Below are 22849 nucleotides of genomic sequence, written 5' to 3'. Positions count from 1 at the left end.
TATTTGACTCCTCTCCTCTCCTCTCATTTGGCAGCAGTCTACATGCCCCGCATTGCTCTCCTCTATTTTATCCTGGTTAAACCACAAGAGGGGCCAGTGTAGTTCTCTTGTCCAAATACTTCGGCTTCTGTCTCCTTCCGTGTGTTCCTGGAATTCACTCCAGTGTTCTACTGAATATTCTTTTCCAGCTTGTTCCTGGTTAATTATCATCCATTCTCCTTGTTTCCCGGTAATTCCATCCACGCCAGTGTGTCTCTGGTTATTCCATCTTCGCCAGTGTGCCCATGGTTGTTCCATTCACACCAGTGTGTCCCTGGTTATGGCATCCACACCAGTGTGCTCCTGGTCATTCCATCCTCGCTAGTGTGTTCTTGGGTTATTCCATTTTCACCAGCGTGTTCCTGGTTATTCCATCCATGCCAGTGTGTCCCTGGTTATTCCATCTTTGCCAGTGTGCCCATGGTTGTTCTATCCACACCAGCGTGTCCTGGTTGTTCATCCATGCAAGTGTGCTCCTGATCATTCCATCTATGCCAGTGAGTTCCTGGTTATTCAATTTCCGCCGACAGTGTTCCTAGTTATTTCATCCTCGCAAGTGTTTTCCTGATTATTCCATCCTACACAGTGTGTCCCTGGTTATTCCATCTTCGGTATTGTGTTCATGGTTATGCCATCCATGTCAGTGTGTTCCGGGGTATTCATTATCCTGCTTATACCACTGCATTCACGCCTGATACCTGCCTATCACGTCTGATACCTGTCCAGGAGGCAGCAGCCTGTGGAGTGATAGCAGCCAATCTTCGCCTCCTTACGGGGGGATACGTGGTATAAACTTACCCGTCGTTAGACTCCGCCTCCATAACAGAGTCAGATTGGTCTGATTGTTTGAATCCAGAAGTTTACGTGTGATCTTTGACACCAACTTACTCCTTCATTACACTATTTCTAAGTCAGATTAATATGTGTTAAATCCAATTTGCAGATAAATAAAATGCATCAAAATCTGTTTTCAAAACTGTATTTTCTGCTAAAAAGATTATTTTACATTATAAATGAAGTTTTGTAACACAAAGTTGAGTGCAAAATCTGTTTTGTAATACACAATCTATTCTTTAACAACAACTTAATTTTGTGTTACAAAATAAATGTGTTGCTAATTACTTATTTTTACAATGTTCAAAGAAAGATAACAGCTAAATATAAATATTTCTATATTATTATGTAAAAAATAGTGACTGGTTAATCATAGTTGACCCTTCACTCCTTTGTTAGCAGATGTAAGAATTCCAGGTACCCATAGGGCAGTTAATCCTGAAGAGAGATATGCAGAGGAGTATTGACATAATTACTATTAATTAACCTACCAGTGTGGGAGGAAACTCACACAAATACAGGGAGAATATACAAAGTCTGCATAATGTTGACAATACATTACTAGTCTATTCCCAATAAACAGAACTCATCCAGACCACACTGTTAATTGCTAAACAACAATAAATGGCCACAGAACTAAAGTGGTAAATATGATGCAGAATATAATATGCACTATGTGTTTTGCTCAGTAACAATGTGTCATGTTTACTCATCAGCCTTGGTATGTTATACACAGTTTCAACGTGTGGTGTTGAATACATAAAGACAATAAGCCAATTAATACACTGCTTTTACAAGGCATAGTCTATCTTAAGGTAGGTACACACTACAGAATTTTCCACCAACTTTTTATGCCGATCGATTTTACATGCGATCGATGTTCCGATCGCTCGGTCCATGGACTGCATACACACTAGCCTTGTTTAGGACGATAAAGGGAAGAGCGGACGTCCCTTTAGTGACTTTTTACAGCCATGTTGTCGTGAGCAATGACTGTAATTTCGTGCTCACTGTTGTGGATCGGACGGAAGTTTATACACTACACAGCGGAAACGAGATTGTAGCGAAAATATTAAACGGTGCGACCAACCAAATGAGGCGGCAATCGTCCATTTGGGAAGACTTTCGACCATCGTGTCACTGCACACACTGACCCGACTTTTGAACGAGCGGTCGTATGTCGGCTGATTTAGCCGATTATTGGACGAAAACCGTGTAGTGTGTACCCAGCTTTACAGCTGCCCCATTACTTTCTTTGCATAAATAGAGGTGTACATACTGAAGATTGCGGCTTTGGGGATACACAAAGGATTCGGCTGGACAATGGGCAGATCGGTGTAGGCAGCGTAAATGCACAAAAGAAAAAAAGAAAAAATGGGGGGACTTTGTGACCCATATATTTAGAAAAGCAAAACGATGACTGACCTGGCAAATGTGATGTGTAAAGCTGTTCCAAACCCATACCAAATGTTTGTGGTTTTTCACTCTTCCTTCTTTGAATAAAATCCCATTTTACATCTTGCAATGAGAAGAGTGTGCAAAAAAGAAACTGCTGGTGTATATCCGCTCAATACAATATAGGAAAAGAGATCAAATAGACAAAAAGATGCTTCCATAACCAGCAAAATGTGCCACAAACACAGTCCATTCCTGTGATGGATAGAAACATAGAATTTGAAGGCAGATAAGAATCGCTTGGCCCATCGAGTCTGCCCAATCAAATCCTATTCGATCCTTAGTTCTTTGTAAGGATATCCTTATGTCTATCCCAAGCATGTTTAAACTGCTCTACTGTATTATCCTCTACCACCTCTGATGGAGGCTATTCCACTTATCCACTACCATTTCTGTGTAGTAGTTTTTCCTCAAATTTCCTCTGAACCTACTTCCTTCCAGTGTCAGTACATGTCCTCATATTCTAATACTTCTCTTCCCTCCAGTGTCAGTACATGTCCTCGTGTTCTAGTACTTCTCTTCCCCCCAGTGTCAGTACATGTCCTCGAGTTCTAATACTTCTCTTCCCCCCAGTGTCAGTACATGTCCTCGTGTTCTAATACTTCTCTTCCCCCCAGTGTCAGATACATGTCCTCGTGTTCTAATACTTCTCTTCCCCCCAGTGTCAGTGCATGTCCTCGTGTTCTAATACTCCTCTTCCCCCCCAGTGTCAGATACATGTCCTCGTGTTCTAATACTTCTTATCCCCCCTGTGTCAGTACTTCTCTTCCCCCAGTGTCAGTACATGTCCTCGTGTTCTAATACTTCTCTTCCCCCCAGTGTCAGTACATGTCCTCGTGTTCTAATACTTCTCTTCCCCCCAGTGTCAGTACATGTCCTCGTGTTCTAATACTTCTCTTCCCCCCAGTGTCAGTACATGTCCTCGTGTTCTAATACTACTCTTCCCCCCAGTGTCAGTGCATGTCCTCGTGTTCTAATACTTCTCTTCCCCCAGTGTCAGTGCATGTCTTCGTGTTCTAATACTTCTCTTCCCCCAGTGTCAGTACATGTCCTCGTGTTCTAGTACTTCTCTTCCCCCCAGTGTCAGTACATGTCCTCGTGTTCTAGTACTTCTCTTCCCCCCAGTGTCAGTACATGTCCTCGTGTTCTAATACTTCTCTTCCCCCCAGTGTCAGTACATGTCCTCGTGTTCTAATACTTCTCTTCCCCCAGTGTCAGTGCATGTCCTCGTGTTCTAGTACTTCTCTTCCCCCAGTGTCAGTACATGTCCTTGTGTTCTAATACTTCTCTTCCCCCAGTGTCAGTACATGTCCTCGTGTTCTAATACTTCTCTTCCCCAGTGTCAGTACATGTCCTCGTGTTCTAATACTTCTCTTCCCCCCAGTGTCAGTACATGTCCTCGTGTTCTATACTTCTCTTCCCCCCAGTGTCAGTACATGTCCTCGTGTTCTAATACTTCTCTTCCCCCCAGTGTCAGTACATGTCCTCGTGTTCTAATACTTCTCTTCCCCCAGTGTCAGTACATGTCCTCGTGTTCTAATACTTCTCTTCCCCCCAGTGTCAGTACATGTCCTCGTGTTCTAATACTTCTCTTCCCCCCCAGTGTCAGTACATGTCCTCGTGTTCTAATACCTATCTTCCTTTGTAGAATGTTTCTATCATGTACCTTGGTATAACCCTTGATATATCATGTCCCCCCTTTCCCTTCTCTGCTCCAAACTATACGTGTTAAGATATTTTAGTCTTTCCAGGTAAGTTTTGTGCTGTAGACCATGCACTATTTTAGTTGCCCTTCTTTGATAGGGTTACTTTACCATCATTGGGGGGTACAGATTAGGATGGAGACTCTCTCACTTAAGTCTGTGTGTACCTGCTGCTGCATTTTAATTTGGCGCCACCAATATTGGAACACTCCACAGGGCCTCGTTCAAGAACTGGAATGCCAGTTTGTACTCGGGTGTCCAGTCTACTACTTTAGGGTGTGGTCTGTCAGGGGCTTAGTTACAGCGATAACCATTTGTGCAGAATGTCAGTACCTGGGTGTGGGTGATGAACCAGGTCCATCCTCCCCCCACATGATGCCCCAGGTACCACATCTCTGACATCGCATTTGTCTGCTGCGATCAGCCCCCTGCCTCCTGAATCTTCCCTAACTTTTTTCCTATGTGTTTTGCCAGAGGGGTTTCTTGGCAACTGACAAATAATGTACATGAATGCCATTATTAGGGCAGCACGGTGGCGTAGTGTTTAGCACTTCTGCCTCACAGCACTGGGTCATGAGTTCAATTCCCGACCATGGCCTTATCTGTGAGGAGTTTGTATGTTCTGCCTGTGTTTGCGTGGGTTTCCTCCGGGTGCTCCGGTTACCTCCCACACTCAAAAAAAATACTGGTAGGTTAATTGGCTGCTATCAAAAATTGACCCTAGTCTGTGTGTGTGTGTGTGTGTGTGTGTATATTAGTGAATTTAGACTGTAAGCTCCAATGGGGCAGGGACTGATGTGAGTGAGTTCTCTGTACAGCGCTGCGGAATTAGTGGCGCTATATAAATAAATGATGATGATGATGATTATTAAGGGGGAGCTGCGTGCAAATAACAGTAGTGTACACAGCTCACTCTAGCAAGCAGTACAGTGTGAAGCGGGACATACATCCCAACTGTCCCGTACATTCGGGACAACATCCTGACTGAGCAGTCACACAGAAATGGGACTGCCCCATCAGAATCAGGACAGCTGGCAGACTGGGCTTTCACCGCCTACTGCTGTTGTAGCTGCTTGTCTGGAGCCTGTAATGTTGGGCCCTGTCTGGAAAAAAGGGATAGGTACATGATATATGGAAAGTCTAGCAATAAGTGTATAATTTATGCCACTCTCTCATTTCCTGCACACGTGGGACTATGTCATGTGGTGTTGCCCCCTTTCAGTGCATGAGAGGGGGGATGTACTCTTCAGATCTCCCCAATCTCGGTTCTCCTCTAACCACTGCAGTAGTTCACTTACTTTAGGTCTACTCTCTGCTTCTCTGTTTCTTTTTGTTGCTGCTTCTTCCTGCTTGTTCTTTTCTCTGCTTTTTCATGTCTGCTTCTTCTCTTTACTTCTTCCTGCCTGATTCTCTTCTCTGTGTCTTCCTGCCCTGAATCTTTTCTCTGCTTGTTTCTGCCTCCTTCATCTCTCTGCTTTTTCCTGCCTCCTTATTCCTGCCTGCTCTCTACTTATTGTCACTTCTCTACCTCTTCCTGTCTTATTCTTCTATCTGCTTTTTCTCACTGCTTCTTCCTGCCTGCTTCTTCATTTTGCTTCTTCCTGCTGCATCTTCTCTCTGCTTCTTCTCTCTGTGTCTTCCTGTCTGCTTCTTCTTTCTGCTTTTTCCCTGTCTGCTTCTTCTTGTTACGAGCCGCGGCGGTGCCCAGCCGCCGCGACTCCCTTACACTCCGTCCCGGCATCGCTATGACGACCGGGACGTCACTTCCGGGGGCTCGGCCTGGCCGTTGCCTAGGCACCGGTCGAGACGCTGATCGTGAGAGTGCCGCGTCCCAGCAAGGGGAACATATCTGTGGGGCAACATGTAAATTTCGGGAGCTGAACATGGGACAAAGAGCAAGCAGCCATGGTTCCCCCTCGGCTTGCACCCTGTGTAGCCACACCACCCTCATTATAGCCTGACCTTTGACACTGTGGCTGTACAACCCTGTAGCTTCAAATCAGGCTCAACAGGGTGGGAGCTCACTATAATAATTGAGGACCCAGAGTCTCTCAGTTCTTATCCCTACAGGAGTGCCGCTTGGGTGCAGGTGATCCCAGATGTGTAGGGGTGTTACCCTGCTTGTATAGTCCTTTAGAGCTAGTTTCTTCTAGCCTGGTACTTCTGCCAGTGTGGACAAATAGCCACATTTTCTTTGCCATAAGGGCAGCTGCTTCCTATGTGTCAGGTACCTGATCCAGAATCCAGTCTGTCACCGGCTATGAAACTGTTCCCATGAGTTCTGCAGGTTGTGGCACCAATCTACTCCTGAAATAATAAACATCTATTCCTTCATTGGTATATTATCTCCTAATGTCTCCAGCCTTCTAGTGACCCTTTGTTGGCAGGTTGGGCATCCTGTACATCCACCTGTGTGGCAGTAACTCCTCTTCTGGTAACTCTGTTCTCTTGAACTTGTCTTTGAACAACCGCCTGTGATTATCCCACCACTTGTCAAAAACTAATCTGTGTCAGGATGGGACCTGTTACTTTGCCATCCTGTTGGGGATTACAGATGGCTTCCAGTTTTGCTCATCATCAGTGACCTGCCATTACTGACCTCTCCTACTGCCACATGGTCACCAGACACTTACTGTGATGACCTGGTTGTAAGAGAATAGTTGCTGCCAGTACCAGGCTCCTTCACCGACACCTGGAACCACTGGCTTCTTGGTGATGGTGTAGTTGATGGCCGCGCCTCTAGATTAAGGATGATGGACTCAAAACAGGATGGTCGGGGGTGCATGAGAATGTTAATTCTGTATTTGTAAATCACAGTAGTACAGTAGGAATAGATAAACAGAGCAGGATCTTTAGTAGTAGTGCATTTTATTTTCTCAGTAATACTCAACTCAGTATCAGTTGGTTTGTTGCATACACTTACATGAAGGTTGGAGACATTGTACGTTTCTGCCCTTTAAATACAGTTTTACACACAAATGCTGACACATAGTATCTAACGTATCAATAGATCAGTTGGTTTCATGTTCTCAACATTACACTCAGTGTTGTCTTGAAAAGTCTGGACTTTTGCAAGTGTTGAGTCATGAGAACAACTAATTCCTTTAATAATAAAATGTGTGTGAAACAAGTAACTATCAGTACAAGATTTCTCTCTTAACTAGGGAGTTGGGACACACTCATATAGCAGTAAATTGCACATAATTTCATGTGTTGGTTTGTTGTTTGTAAACCCATCTCTCTGTCAGCAGAACACCCTAGGAAAATGGTATGTAAAAATACAAAAAGAGACACGTGTAATTGGTTCTCACTGTTTTACTGTCAAGTATCGGAAGAGACAAAATGGTTGAATTGCCGATAATTACTATACATGGGGAATGGAGTGTTTGAATTCAGTGCTATCCAAGCTTTTCATACTTTATAGATATACTTGAATTATTCATATGTTTGCACCAGTTTGTAGTTCAATCTAATGTGGTTGGTTCAAGGCGCTCCAATTGTTCAACACTCAATTGGGATTTTGCACAGGTTTGTAATTTGAATTACTGAATTGCTGAATTACTTGTTTCAAAGTTCAAATTTGCAGCTTGCAGTTAGAACAACAGTAAATAAACTATAAAATGTTGTCTTTCAAGCTTAAATTGCTACATTGCATTGTATTTTTTATTTTTTTTTACGTTTTGAGCTAAATCCACAAAAATCTTTTTACAGCCCGTTTCAAAGCTGTCAGACAGTCATGTTTTAGTTTATTAATATATAAAACAATACTCAGAGTTTTGATGCTCAACAATCATAACATTACGTGTGCCCTGTACCACAATGGTAGTAATAATACCTTGTCTCGGAGCTCGTACTCTAACCACCTGTCTGAAATCTGTTTGTAGATCCTACCTGACACCAAAATAATTAAGTCTGATCTATTAGCAGAACACAAGAAAACATTCGGGAAACACTAAGACAAAATATTTTCAGGGTCTAGAGATCTTATCTGGAGGTAAAGTTTGTGTTTGGTGAGTTGTGTGTTGCACCACACTGATTACTCATGGAAATAAGAGAAAACATAAATCACAGCAACAAAGGATTACAAGTAGAAAACAGACAGAAATACAAGTACCACACCAATATTTTAACAATATATCAACTTCAGTGCAAAAAAGCAAGAAGCTTAAGGGTTTGTACACATGAGATTTGAAAAACAATGCCTGTTAAACGTCAAAACAAAATAGGAATGTAATAAACTTTGTCCGCCCTTTAAACAAAGTGACAGGACCACGTTGATAAATACTCCCTGTGGCATAGTGTACAATGTACTATGTATCTATTGTACTATATATACAATGTGCTATGTATGTATTATAATATGTTCCCACATCTTGTACTATGTGCTATGTATGTATTATAGATATTGTTCCCACATATTGTACAGTCATGGCCAAAAGTTTTGAGAATCATCATCACCATTTCTTGTATATAGCGCCACTGATTCCGCAGCGCTGTACAGAGAACTCCACTCACATCAGTCCCTGCCCCATTCGAGCTTACAGTCTAAATTCCCTAACATACACAGACAGAGAGAGACTAGGGTCAATTTGCAGCCAATTAACCTACTAGTATATTTTTGAGAGTGGGAGGAAACCGGAGCACACGGAGGAAACCCAAGCAAACATGGGGAGAACATACAAACTCCACACAGATAAGGCCATGGTCGGGAATTGAACTCAAGACCCCAGCGCTGTGAGGCAGTAGAGCTGACCACTTTTCCACCGTGATGCCCTATAATGACTGACACAAGTATTGGTTTTCACAAAGTTTGCTGCTTCAGTGTTTTAAGACCTTTTTTGTCAGATGTTGCTGTCACACGCCGGTCCTTTGGGTTTCAACACACACTTACCAGCTCCCCGCTGACCTCCGCGCTCCGACACCCGGCGTCTTCTTCTCAAGTCTGCGCATGCTCAGACTCGGTCTTCTTATGCCCTCTGCCTATCTCCCATTGGATACTCAATTTTGGCTCCAAACTTCAAAAAGCACTTCCCCCTGCAACTCATTGCCTGTTTATCAAGTTACCTGCTTGGTATTAGACGTGGCTCTGTTTCTGCCGCTGTATATCTGTTGTCTGCTGAGCTGATGCTCCACCACTCCTGCTGTACCTGTTGTCTGCAGAGCTGACGCTCCATCATTCCTGCTATAACCTGTTGTCTGTAGAGCTGACACTTCATTGTGTACTTCGCCACTATCCCTGTGGTATTCACTTGTCCGCATAGCTGATGCTCCATCACTACTGCTATAACCTGTTGTCTGCAGAGCTGACACTTCATTGTGTACTTCGCCACTAACCCTGTGGTAACCACTTGTCTGCAGAGTTGGCACTCCATCACTCCTGCCATAACCTGTTGTCTGCAGAGCAGACACTTCATCGTGTACTTCGCCACTATCCCTGTGGTAACCATTTGTCCGCAGAGCTGACGCTCCATTACTCCTGCTATAACCTGTTGTCTGCAGAGCTGACTCTTCATCATGTACTTTGACACTAACCCTGTGGTAACCACTTGTCCGCAGAGCTGACGCTCTATCACTCCTGCTATAACCTGTTGTCTGCAGAGCTGACACTTGGGGCTAGATTTACTAAGCTGCGGGTTTGAAAAAGTGGGGATGTTGCCTATAGCAACCAATCAGATTCTAGCTTTCATTTATTTAGTACCTTCTATAAAATGACAGCTAGAATCTGATTGGTTGCTATAGACAACATCCCCACTTTTTCAAACCCGCAGCTTAGTAAATCTAGCCCTTGGTGTACTTCGTCACTATCCCTGCGGTAACCACGTGTCCGCAGAGCTAACGCTTCATCACTCCTGCTGTAGCCAGTTATCTGCAGATTTTCTCCTATCTACATTCCCCTATAGGTCTCACCTGATACTTCCAGTGAGGGCCGCGACCTGCGGGCGGACGCAGCTAAGACCAAACCACCTTGCGGCGGTCCCTGATGAATACTCTCCGTGCATTATACTCCGCGACTTGCTGGGAGTAGCGCTAAATTAGGCAGATCTAGGATCCGACCCATTGAACCGTGACAGTTGCTATGGTATACTGAAGTATAATTACAGGCACTTCATACGTGTCAAAGGCTTTTATTGACAATTACATTAATTTTATGCGCAGAGTCAATATTTGCTGTGTTGACCCTTCGTTTTGAAGACCTCTGCAATTCGCCCTGGCATGCTGTCAATCAACTTCTGGGCCACATACTGACTGATGGCCGCCCATTCTTGTCTAATCAATGCTTGGAGTTTGTCAGAATTTGTGGGTTTTTGTTTGTCCACCCGTTTCTTGAGGATTGACCACAAGTGCTCAATAGGATTAAGGTCTGGGGAGTTTCCTGGCCATGGACCCAAAATTTTGATGTTTTGATCCCCTAGCCACTTAGTTATCATTGCTGGAAAAGGCATTGTTCATCACCAAACTGTTCTTGGATGGTTGGAAGAAGTTGTACTTGGAGGATGTTTTGGTACCATTTGTGCCAATCACACAATAAATGACTGTTAGGTCCAAAATAGCATTAGTGTGTACGCTCCCACAATCATGTTTTATCACACCAGAGCACATTGTATCGTTTGGTTTTATTTTAGAAACTGATTAAAACTTATCATCAATGATGGAATGATGTCGGGCAAATTTCTAAAGTGTGTACTCACTCACGACCAGCAGTGTAGGCAGATCTCCATAGAGTTTAAGAGTCACCATCTTTTCAGCCGATGGTTAAGCCAGATGAAGGTAAATTGTGTAGGTGTGTACACATGAATCGTCTCATGTTTCAGTAGTTGGTAATATCGCTACAGAAATCTCACTGGGAGAATATTCCTGTAGTGTATACCCATCTTAACTGGTAGCTTTACTGGCTTCTCAATAAATTAGCCCCTGTGTGTTTATGCCTTTGATATGGAAATTAGCTTGTAAGGTCCCCTGGGGCAAGAGACTGAAATGCCAAATTGGAAGTGTCAGACTGTAAATCGCTGCAGAATATGATGGTCCAATATAAATAAATTATTATAACCATACTAATATGATCAGCTAAATATACAAAACACAAAAAATATTAAAATTGTAGGGTGGGTTCTGTGACATCAAGATCATACACAAACCTTTTACATGAGATATAAAAGAGGGACACTTTGGCAATAAAGCTGGGCAGAGAGATCTGCTTGTACACCCTTCAGAATATGTCGCCACTTTATAGATTAAAGAGGAGCAGTTGGGAGATGCTAGAAGCCAGTTTTGGGACTCAGTTCAGCCACAGAGACCCGAGACTAGACCGCACAGGTAAGTTCCTAGCTTCGCCTCTCCATGTAACGCTGCAGCTGCACCGCTAGGTGTCGCCAGAAGGCGCTGCGTGTAATGCTGCGGTGACGTCACGAGGAGGTGAAATAAACGTGTGATTGAGAGAGAGCGGACACATTGCTGGGAGCAGGAGGCTGAGCTCACGCTGCACCAGGACCGGCTTATCAGGTATGTACCAGCCTGGGGTAACTGGGGGTCCGGGAGAGGGACTGGGATAGGGGCTGAAGGGTCACATGAAATGCTCTGTAGAGCTGCACCAGTGTTATGAGTACGGGAGCTTTCTGTAGAGCAGGACTTGGTGCATCAACTCAGAGAGCTGGGGTAAGAGGGGTTACTCTGTGCCAGAGAGCTGGGGCAGGAGGGTACTCTGTGCCAGAGAGCTGGGGCAGGAGGTGGGTACTCTGTGCCAGAGAGCTGGGGCAGGAGGGGGGGGTACTCTGTGCCTGAGAGATGGGGTAAGAGGGGGTACTCTGTGCCTGGGAGCTGGGGCAGGAGGTGGGTACTCTGTGCCAGGGAGCTGGGGCAGGAGGTGGGGGGGGGTACTCTGCGCCTGAGAGCTGGGGTAGAAGGGGGGGGGGTACTTTGTGCCTGAGAGCTGGGGTAGAAGGGGGGGGTACTCTGCGCCTGAGAGCTGGGGTAGAAGGGGGGGGGGGTACTTTGTGCCTGAGAGCTGGGGTAGAAGGGGGGGGGGGTACTCTGCGCCTGAGAGCTGGGGTAGAAGGGAGGGGGGGTACTCTGCGCCTGAGAGCTGGGGTAGAAGGGGGGGGGGTACTTTGCGCCTGAGAGCTGGGGTAGAAGGGGGGGGGGGGGGTACTTTGCGCCTGAGAGCTGGGGTAGAAGGGGGGGGGGGGGTACTTTGCGCCTGAGAGCTGGGGTAGAAGGGGGGGGGGTACTTTGTGCCTGAGAGCTGGGGTAGAAGGGGGGGGGGGGGTACTCTGTGCCTGAGAGCTGGGGTTGAAAGGGGGGGGGTACTCTGAGAGCTGGGGTAGAAGGGGGGGGTACTCTGCGCCTGAGAGCTGGGGTTGAAAGGGGGGGGGGTACTTTGTGCCTGAGAGCTGGGGTAGAAGGGGGGGTACTTTGTGCCTGAGAGCTGGGGTAGAAAGGGGGGGGGTGTACTCTACTCCTGAAAGCTGCGGTAAAAGGGGGTACTCTGCGCCTGAGAGCTGGGGTAGAAGGGGGGGGTACTTTGTGCCTGAGAGCTGGGGTAGAAGGGGGGGGGGGGGGTACTCTGCGCCTGAGAGCTGGGGTAGAAGGGGGGGGGTACTTTGTGCCTGAGAGCTGGGGCAGGAGGTGGGTACTCTGCGTCTGAGAGCTGGGGCAGGAGGTGGGTACTCTGCGCCTGAGAGCTGGGGCAGGAGGTGGGTACTCTGCGCCTGAGAGCTGGGGCAGGAGGTGGGTACTCTGCGCCTGAGAGCTGGGGCAGGAGGTGGGTACTCTGCGCCTGAGCGCTGGGGCAGGAGGTGGGTACTCTGCGCCTGAGAGCTGGGGTATAATGGGGGTGCACTGGGGTACTCTCAGTGATGCTCTGTAGGGCAGGGAACAGGTTACCAGATGCCCTGGCTGACATTGGCACACTGCAGTACTTGCTGATTCCTGGGCTGTGCTGTTCTTTATCATATGTGACCTCTGTCTAGTGTGATATATATATATATATGTATGTATGTATGTGTGTGTGTGTGGTTATCACACGGGCTGTGTAGGTGAAAATGTGACTTTATAATGCTCCATAGTACTGTAATAGACTGCAACATATTCTGTGTGCATGCATTATATACTTTGATGTGGAGTATATTGTATTCATATGTGTAGGTTGTAGTGTATAGGCCACAACATCTGTACACTGACATGTGTGTGTACTTGGCTCTGCAGTGTGTCTGGTCAGTGTGATATATGCTATCCATAGACTTCCCTAATATTATTCTATAGATGTTACCTCCCCGGTTTCATGTTCCATGTCAGCTGTGGCCTCTAAGCTCCCAAGTTTGCTGTTGCAGTTGTCATGTGTCTCCTATATTGTGCCAGATATTATTGGGGGCCTGTGTGGTGTCACATCATTTAGTGAATTGTAGTCTGTGGTGTGCCAGCTCTTGTAGAACTAAAAGTCCCAGCATGCTCTGAATGTCACAGGTTTCCTAAACCTGATCTACAGTGTTGAATTCCTGGGTTGTTAGCATTGGGTTACACAGGGGCCAGGATGACAAAGTCTTCCTCCTCCCCAGCAAGTATACGCTTCTCGGCTTCTCCCCTGCAGTGTGTGGATCCTGCAGAGCCAAGTTTCAGTGCAGACTCATGGGCCACAGAGGAGGAGGGAGGGGGGGGTTCTCCAACAGTCGGCTTTTTATAAAATGCAGAATCTTATAAGACAGGATCCTGCTTCTAGGAGCTTACATTATTTGACCAGTGTAAGCCAGGAGTTAAGGGGGTAATGAATACTGTGTTAGCGAGGAGTCCAATGATTATATTTCACAGATAACAACTTACTGAAAGTGACTGCAAATTGTATTTTTGTCTGTTTTTTATTTTATTCCTTTCGCCATAAAACAATGGTTTTGGCCCCATATTGTACAGTTTAATGCTTTCCTAGGTAGAAATGAACTTTCATATTCTGTGACTTTTGGGGTCCGTTTCCCATTAAGCAGTATGTGGGGGGAGTAGGGAATCCTACAGAAGTGCAGGTCACAGGGCAGTGATTGGCTCCCAGCTATGAATAGTCTGTGTCAGAACCTGGTCTAAGATGTGTTGCAGTAGGTGACAGGACGAACTCATTAACTGTTCAGCTTCACACTGTGATATGTCAGTGTGTATCCGACAATTGATCTAATATTGCACTGTTTATAGCCTAATAATGATCTTCTTGATATCAATAGGGTCAGTATTAGAGCAGGTTTGTAGATGTGGTCAAAGTATAACTCCCATCTGCCTGTGTGCTGCCAGTTTCTGACCATATTTATATCCTGGGGGAGTTTTTTATTAAAATTAATTTTAATTTTGTATCACATTCATATTCAATGTCAGAGAGCATATGGCTGAACCAAACTGAATTACTTTCATTGCCAAATAAAACTACTTTTATAAGCTTTTTTTTTTTTTTCTTCTTCAAAACTTTGCACTTCTGACAATACAATGGGCGTACACTGCAATACCACCAGGGGCAGGCTGGGCTGGGGGGTAGGGGGGCATCTGCACCCCAGGACAGTCCCATATTGGGCTACCCTTGGCTGGGCCACCTGCATTTTTGTTTTGGTTTTTTTTTTCATTTAAAGTATGCTGCTGAGTAGATTTACTAAATGGCGAGTTTGAAAAAGTGGAGATGTTGCCCATAGCAACCAATTAGATTTTAGTTATCCTTTATTGCATTCTACATGACAGAATCTGATTGGTTGCTATAGGCAACGTCTCCGCTTTTTCAGACCTGCAGTTTAGTAAATATACCCCAAGGTGTTGCATATGTGATTCTAGTAATGTAAGAACTCTCCTTTTAGTAACAAGGGTTTATATATATTTACATACCTACAAGTCTCAGGTCTCTTTTGAAACCTCTGTTAAAGCTTTTGCAATTGTTTACAACCAGTTTGGCAAGAGCACCTGCTGATCTTTATGTAATGACTCCCTTGCTGCTGGGTAGAAAGTCTTGTGTTGTGCTAGGAAATTGGGTTTGGGTAGTGCTACGTCCTGGGGGCTTTCTGTGTGTGGTCACTTTGTATGTTGCCATGAATACAGCACTTTTAAGATATTTTCGAAAAAGCTTTCCCTTAGGCAAGGAACGTCATTACCCAGAATCCTCTGCTGCATCGTGATCCCCCTTAACCAATTTAAAAGCGTATGTGCAGCGATTCAGAAACTCATTGTGATTGCATTAAGCCGTTATGTAGAGAAATCACATTTTCAGTGTGAGTTTTATTGAATTATGTGTGGGGATGATCCATAGAAAATATAACTTGATTATATCTCTCTATGTAATGCATAACGTGAATGAAACTGACCATGGCTCGGAATCTTTGCCTATTGTATAATCGTTTTACATGAATAATATATCTCTTATGAACATGGATAATTTAACATTTTCTATAAATATTCAGTAAAAAAAAAAGAAAAGCCCCAGACGTAAGCTGTCCTGAGCTGTATTTCTCTAACTATCTGTTTATTAATTAAAGTAGGAACCAAGATATAGATTTCTAGGACGAGGTAACCGCAGACTTTTGTGAAAGTAAAATGCAGTTAGATCATCATCATCACCATTTATTTATATAGCGCCACTGATTTTGCAGCGCTGTACAGAGAACTCACTCACATCAGTCCCTGCCCCATTGGAGCTTACAGTCTAAATCCCCTAACACACACACTAGGGCCAATTTTGATAGCAGCTAATTAACCTACCAGTATATTTTTGGAGTGTGGGAGGAAACCGGAGCACCCGGAGGAAACCCACTTGACACAGGGAGAACATACAAACTCCACACAGATAAGGCCATGGTCAGGAATTGAACTCATGACCCCAGCGCTGTGAGGCAGAAGTGCTAACCACCGAGCCACCGTGCTGCCCATAGATGATAGACTGTTTCATTCCGGGGGTTAAAGAAAATATATATAATCCACTGCTTTTATTCTCTACCATTACATATAGCTACTTAAATGTTTGTGTCTTTATGTATCTGGTGACTTGTGCTGTGTATATAATTGTACATCACAATCTATAATAATACACCAGTAAACCTATGCTTACACAAGGTGTTGTCCTGTTCCATTGTGTGATGTAACGGATGTCGGATGTTCTCTGTTACCTGTCTATAGCTGCAGGCTCCGGCCTCCGTCATCTTGTCATGGAAATATTCCCGTCATACTGGGTGCTAGATCAGCTGCTTCCTCTGTGATGAGAGCTGTTGGCTGGTTTTATGGGTTTGGTAGTTGTAGTGGTCACAGGCTTCTCTCTGCCCGCAGTGTATAACCAATGTGCTGGCCACTTACCTCACATATGGTCTACATCGTGCGTGGACCGTCCTCAGAGCTCATAGGACTGTTCTGTTATGTCTTTCTGTAATCTTACAGAGTAGCAAGGTGTGTGTGTGTGTGTGTATGTATGTATGTATGTATGTGTGTGTGTGTATATAATAAATTATATACCACACCACTTTATAACACCACTTTCTCTTACCACCTGCTGTAGTCTTTGCATGGGAAGTGCATTACATTAATATTACATAATGCGTCACTGTCTACATAATGCCTTGTATAAGGCCCGTCCTCACCTGCGTTGAGACTGGAGCAGCTGTTCCACATATAGAAACCTGAATTGTTGATTTATTGGTCCATTAATGTATGTATGTATGTATGTATGTGTGTGTTTTTATCTATACATACAGACACTTTTTTTTTTTTTTTTTTAATAGAACTCACAGAACTGCGTTTCGGCACTTTTTTTTTTTCCCTTTTCAACGGATTTTCCAAGTTTTAAAAGTAACTTTTGAATATTTTTTTTTTTCTTGCTTTTATTGGTCCTAGTACAGTGTACTGTATATACTAGACCTAGTTCAGACTGAGCAGACTCTGAGGGGGTGGGGAGGTGGCTGCTGTGCTACCCGGTACATTTTTAATTTTCACCAACTGCAGTTAAAACATGTTATGAAAAAGTTTATTTGCCCACGTGAAGTTGGCTCTTTCAGTAAAACCTCCCCAAACTGACTGTTTTTTTTACAGTACAATCCATCTGGTTCTGCTTGTCCCACTTCCACCCTCCCCTAGGGTCTGGAATACCAGGTGATACAGCCTTGTGTAACGTTACCTGACTCCGTGCTAGGACTCTGCTTACCTCACTTGGGACAGATGGTCGGACAAAGCTTGGAGGGGGGTAGGCTGGTCATTCAGTATGGGATTAGCCCTGAGGTAAAACCCTAGAATAAGCCCCAACCGCTGAATGATTAGTGCCTCAGAAGGGGCTGATTTCCCATTTTGTTGCTGGATAAAAAGAACCTTAACACAATTTACATAATGCACTATTTCACCATGACCTCAGACAGTGGTGTAATCAAATATAATTTCTTTATTTTGATATTTGCAGAGTGGCCGCAGTGAGTGTAAGCAGTGCACTAGATGTTTCCAGGTCTGCTTCTTTTTTTCACGTGCAATGTAGCTAATAATATCTATTACCAGAAACCTTACCTAGATGATTCGGAAGTGTCCCTTTAGTAGCCCCTCCCCCAGGCTGTGACAATGACAGAAGTTGAGCTGAAACTGTAAAACTTTCCTTCCTGTCTGGAGGGTGAAGTCAGATGCACAAGTCAGGGCCGAAAAAAAAAACCTTTTCATTGGACAAGCTCAAAAATCTTTTCAAATGCGTGCTTGTCGCCATTCACTAAATGTGTAGTTTGTACTCCATGAGATCATTGGACGATCGGATCTGCGCAGTTTGGATCACAGCCAACCGGAGCTAGATTGTGATGTCTGAGTATGTACCCACTGGCGTTACGTTTATGCCTTTCTAGCGCACATTAGGCACTTGTAAGTAGAAGTGAAAACCACAATCCTTTTATCAAATGAGACCGCACATTTTTGCAATTTTAAATGCGTTTAACTTGCGTTAAATTATATGAAACGCTCCTTATTCCATTTCTGTGCACTTGCAGACTGTCAGTTCTGTTGGAAAAACTATACAGTCCTCTCTAAAAACGCTTTTCGAACCCCAGTGGGTGCACAGCGTAGACCTAAGCTGACAAATGCCTGGATCTGTGCTGGTAGACCGTTTACATGGCCGCACAGACTGAAAGAATGTCTCAGATGTGCACTGGGCTCCATCACTGATAAGGTTTCCCCATGAGCATCACTCATACTGTGTTGTCACTCTTTTGTGTTGGAAATGAAGCAGGCGACACCCCTTCTCTGCATTGTTAATGTGATTAAGATGTCTGGTGACTGGTGGGTGTGTAAAGGGTGATGGCTAATTATAGTGAACTTACTGGGGTGCCGCTCACAGCGATGACCAGGAGCTGAATCATGTCTTATTCCAGGGAGAGCACACATCAGATTTCAGGGTTTGGGCAGAACTGGTCCATTTCTTTATTCTTTATCTTGTTTTCCTGTGGATCTAAAGTAAAATAACCAGTGGCTTTTTTTTTTCCTTTGTATTTTTGATGAACATTTTGTGTAGTTTTCCTCACTACGTAGATTCATGCTCCTATTTGCTAATAAAATATTTAGGGGCCTATTATAGTTAATTTGCTTGTAAATTCTGTTTTCGGGGAATGGACGTATATTTTAAGTATATTTGTAATCTACCAACACTGCTTCGCATTTTTTTTGAAACACATAGCAGTCCCCATAGATGTCTAACATTTGAAAATACTTATACACCTATGGTAAAGGTGTGCATTACTGTTCTTGATAGTTTTCAACACTGTTCAGCGCAGAGCTTCACAGCGCATGTGTGGAGGGATCACATGATCCCTCCCTGTCGCTCATCGATCTCTCTCAGCCACTGTATAATTGCGGGGATGCTTGTGCGCATGTCAGGGGTTTTCAGTCGGCGCATGCGCACTGGAGTGAGAAGAGGAGCCCCGTGGATCACATACTTCTTCGGAAGTGAAGAGGCCGTGGTCAGTATGTTTTGCACTTCACAGGAACATCAGTTTTTCAGAACTGCTGTTCCTATGTTGTTTTTTTTTCATAAATATGAGAAATGGTTCAATCCTTATCAATGCTATAAGGATAGCAGTATAAAAGGAATTGCACATAAAATATAAAGTTAATGGGCTTTGATCCCTGAACTGTGCAAGGTGTAATCTACATGAGCAGGCCCTGATGTTTACATCAGACGGCAACACGCGTAATACATGCAGAAAGTCTGGGAGGAATAGATAACCAGGGACTTGTTTATGGTGACTGGTACTTTGACGAGCACTGAGGGTTAGTACCTCTGTATTCTGAGAACTAGAGTGTGTGTGTGTCGAGTAACTTACTGCTGCATGTTTCTGAATTGTATTTAGTTTACTGCAGGAGCTTGATAAAGTGCGCTTATGTATCATAAATAAGTATTTATCTCGCTGGCATCCTTAAATAGAAGGTGCTGACGACTAGCTGTGGTAGAACTACAAGCCTCAGCATGCCCATAGGCTGTCATTGCATGCTGGGACTTGCAGTTCCACAACTGCTAGAGATATACTGTTTATGTAATCTTATAGCAGAGGATGTCAGGGCATGCATGGATTTGTAGTCCCACAGCATAACTAAGCCTGTTCTAGAACATATGCAGGATATTCTTGGGGGATTGGTGCCACCTAAATATAAAGTCATTACAGCAGAACCGTTTTGTCCATGACTTATATCTTACGTTTAGAGGGTATTAGATTTGTTTTCCCACGCTCGGCTACAGACAACTGAAGTTGGTCTGCATGAATCTCCCCCTGTTTCTGAATCTCTGTATGAGTATATATACCATTTACCTATATCATGGGTTGAGATGTTTGCATTTCGGTTTCCAAGCTCCTGGCCCTGTTTCACGCAGCAGCTGTCGGAGGATGCAGGGTGCCCTATTGCTGAGCAGAGCGGTTACTGTGGAAGCGGTTTGCGCGCCTGTGAAGGTCACACTGGAGTCTTTGCATTCTCCCAACGCATATGCATCACAAGTCATCTGATCTGCGGCTGCCTGCAATCCAGGAGCAGTGAGCTCACAGCTCTCTGTATTATTCAGTCCTTTTACTGTGCTCATTGTGTGTCTGACAAAAGACCTCATTCTGGGCAAAAGCCAGTACAAGAGACTCTGTCATCAACTCTCCTACATAATGCAACACACAGGACATTAAATTATATTCTGGCTGAACCTTCCAGGACCTGTGGTCTGTGGAGCTAAACATACACAGAGGAGACCTCATCAGCTGCAAAATGCCCCCAAACCGTAGACAACGGTGACACGTTCCATTCAAATTGTCACATTGTGTTGTTGTTGTTATGTTGCCTATAGATCACGTAGACCCTTAGTGGATCCACTGCTTGCACCAAGTCAAAAGGATCTATCACTTTGTCATCACAAAAGAATGTGTATAGGGTGAAATATATGGCGAGAGATGGTGGAGAGAATGTAGTTACCAAATAACCCTCAAAATCGTCCAACAAAATGTTGTGTAGATAAAGTAGTTAATAAATAGTTTTCTTATCAGACAGACTAATTTAGCTGATATCAAGAGCTTGATGTTTGAAGACTGAATGTATCTGTCACTGACAGATGTCTGCACAAGTTGCTACCTGACTGGTAAGACTGGCTGCCTGAGCTCAGTGCAGGCAGAACCCTGCCCAAAAGAGGAAGGGGAAGAGAGAGCCTGCATGTGGCGGGAAGTATGGGCGGCTCAGTGGTTAGCACTTCTGCCTCACAGCACTGGGGTCATGAGTTCAATTCCCGACCATGGCCTTATCTGTGTGGAGTTTGTATGTTCTCCCCGTGTTTGCGTGGGTTTCCTCCGGGTGCTCTGGTTTCCTCCCACACTCCATACTAGTAGGTTAATTGGCTGCTTACAAATTGACCGTAGTCTGTGTGTGTATATTAGGGAATTTAGACTGTAAGCCCCAATGGGGCAGGGACTGATGTGAGTTCTCTCTGTACAGCGCTGCGGCATTAGTGGCGCTATATAAATAAATGGTAATAATAATAAGTACATAGACTGGGCCACTTGTGTGTGGCTCTGCGTATATTTTTTTTTTTTTATTGGTACCCGCTCATGATAGAAGTTCCTCTGGAGTTTCCTCTTCCAGCTGTTTACTGAATCTGGTACGGTCAGGTAGCGTTCAGTGAACACCTTTTAAGAATATTGGTTAAGTTGACAACAAAATGGCTGCTTCCAACGGATACGCTTTAAAATGATTCTTTCTTTGCTATATTGGACAAGGACCTTGAATTCCTGTTTGTGCACTTTGGGTGACCCTCTAAGCTCCCTCCCCTATGTTTCCAGTGTTTGGCAATCTCTTCCAGGCTGCCGTGTAAGACTTCCTCATCATATACAGAATCTAGTGAGGATATGAGGGAGGTAAACTTGGGTTTGACAGTGGGGATCAAAGTGCAGCCTTGTTGCAGGAGACCCCAGAAATGCTTTGGAAATCTATAATTTACCCATCTACTCTTATTAAATGCTAAAACATATTTTGAGAGGTCACTAAATATTACACAATGCAGATTCCAGTTCAGCTTTTTGGGGAGGAGGAACTCGCTGTCACATGATAAAAACACAAATAACCTGATGTGTTTATGGATACAGAGAAGGTGTTTGTCCTGCAGGTGGGAGGTGGCGCTGCTGTGGGTTGTTGTAAATCACCGATGTAAAGTTGTCTTTATTTGACTTGAATGACCCAAGATAAAAGCTGCTTTGTACACAGAAGCCATTGCTAACGTTCCCAAATGCATATATACAACCGCGTTTGGGACTTGGCGGAGCTGAACGTATTTTGAGCTGTGATTAAGGAAAACAGATTTTTACTTTGCACGACACAATTTCTGACACAGAAGGTACCTACACGCTGTGGTACCTGGAAAAGCCATGTTGGTGGTTTCACAACTTAATTGGCTACAAGTTACTGCTCGTATTGGCTGATGACGGCCTATCGGGCATCTAGGAAATATCGGGTGGAATATGCAGTTGGGTGATGACTGATCTGTCTGACCTCACACATTGGACTTGGATCGTATCTTCCTGTGTATAGAAAGTTTTACCCAGGAGCCTTTCTGAGCTTAAAATTGCTGATAAGAGGACTATAGCTTCTATAGGTAATTGGGTAAATGTCAACATTTAGCTCCCATCAGGTTTGGGATGTGTTTGTCCTTTGTCCTTTTTACAGTGGATTAATTTGTGGCATTTTATAAATCCTGTAACAGATTGGCACATGGCATTCTGTATGTCTTGTAAAACATTTATTGGTGCTTATTGTACACTTCACTGTGTAAGGGAGACTATTAATCTATTGTTTTGTTTTATCTAAAAGCTTAATAAATTATACTGGCTCTTTACAGCAGATGCAGGTATTTGTGGATCGGGGTCCATAAAGGACATTGTGTACATGCAGTTTTGCAGAGTGTCAGTCTTGTTTCTGGCTCCAGTTGGCTAATACAGTTTAATGACTTTATAGTACTGGGCATGCGTCTGAGGACTGACCCTAGCTTAGAGGCTTACACTTCATAGACAACAATGTACAGTACAAACTTCCACCTATTGTTGGTTTGTACTATCTCATTAAATGTTTATTGCACCAACAGATTGTATCCACCCATCTGCCTGGGATAGATCCTTATTGTAATGGAAAATAAAAAAAATGATTTTATATCTGATGGACTGTCACTCTTCTACATTTCCCTATGCTTTCCCATAAATATTTTGAGTAACCTCCATGTATAGTCTATTTGGCTGTACATAGCATATGATCTGTCTCATACAGATGATAGACTGTCTCTGTATGTTCATGCTTGAGAGTAGAAATAACTGGAAACTATACACTAATAGAGAATAGTCTTTTAA

General features: G+C 44.0%; 1 protein-coding gene across 1 annotated transcript in view; it reads left to right on the top strand.

Annotated features, from left to right (window-relative positions):
- Window positions 1-11245: 11245 nt before the first annotated feature.
- Window positions 11246-22849, top strand: part of RELT (RELT TNF receptor) — a 28356-nt gene continuing 16752 nt past the window's right edge. Inside the window, exons 1-2 of the mRNA XM_075197656.1 lie at window positions 11246-11345; window positions 11500-11531. Coding sequence (XP_075053757.1) covers window positions 11246-11345; window positions 11500-11531 — 132 coding nt within the window. The remainder of the gene's footprint in view (window positions 11346-11499; window positions 11532-22849) is intronic.

The sequence above is a fragment of the Mixophyes fleayi genome, chromosome 2 (assembly GCF_038048845.1).
Source record: "Mixophyes fleayi isolate aMixFle1 chromosome 2, aMixFle1.hap1, whole genome shotgun sequence".
Classification (NCBI taxonomy): domain Eukaryota; kingdom Metazoa; phylum Chordata; class Amphibia; order Anura; family Limnodynastidae; genus Mixophyes; species Mixophyes fleayi.
This window is presented reverse-complemented; position numbering and strand designations above follow the sequence as displayed.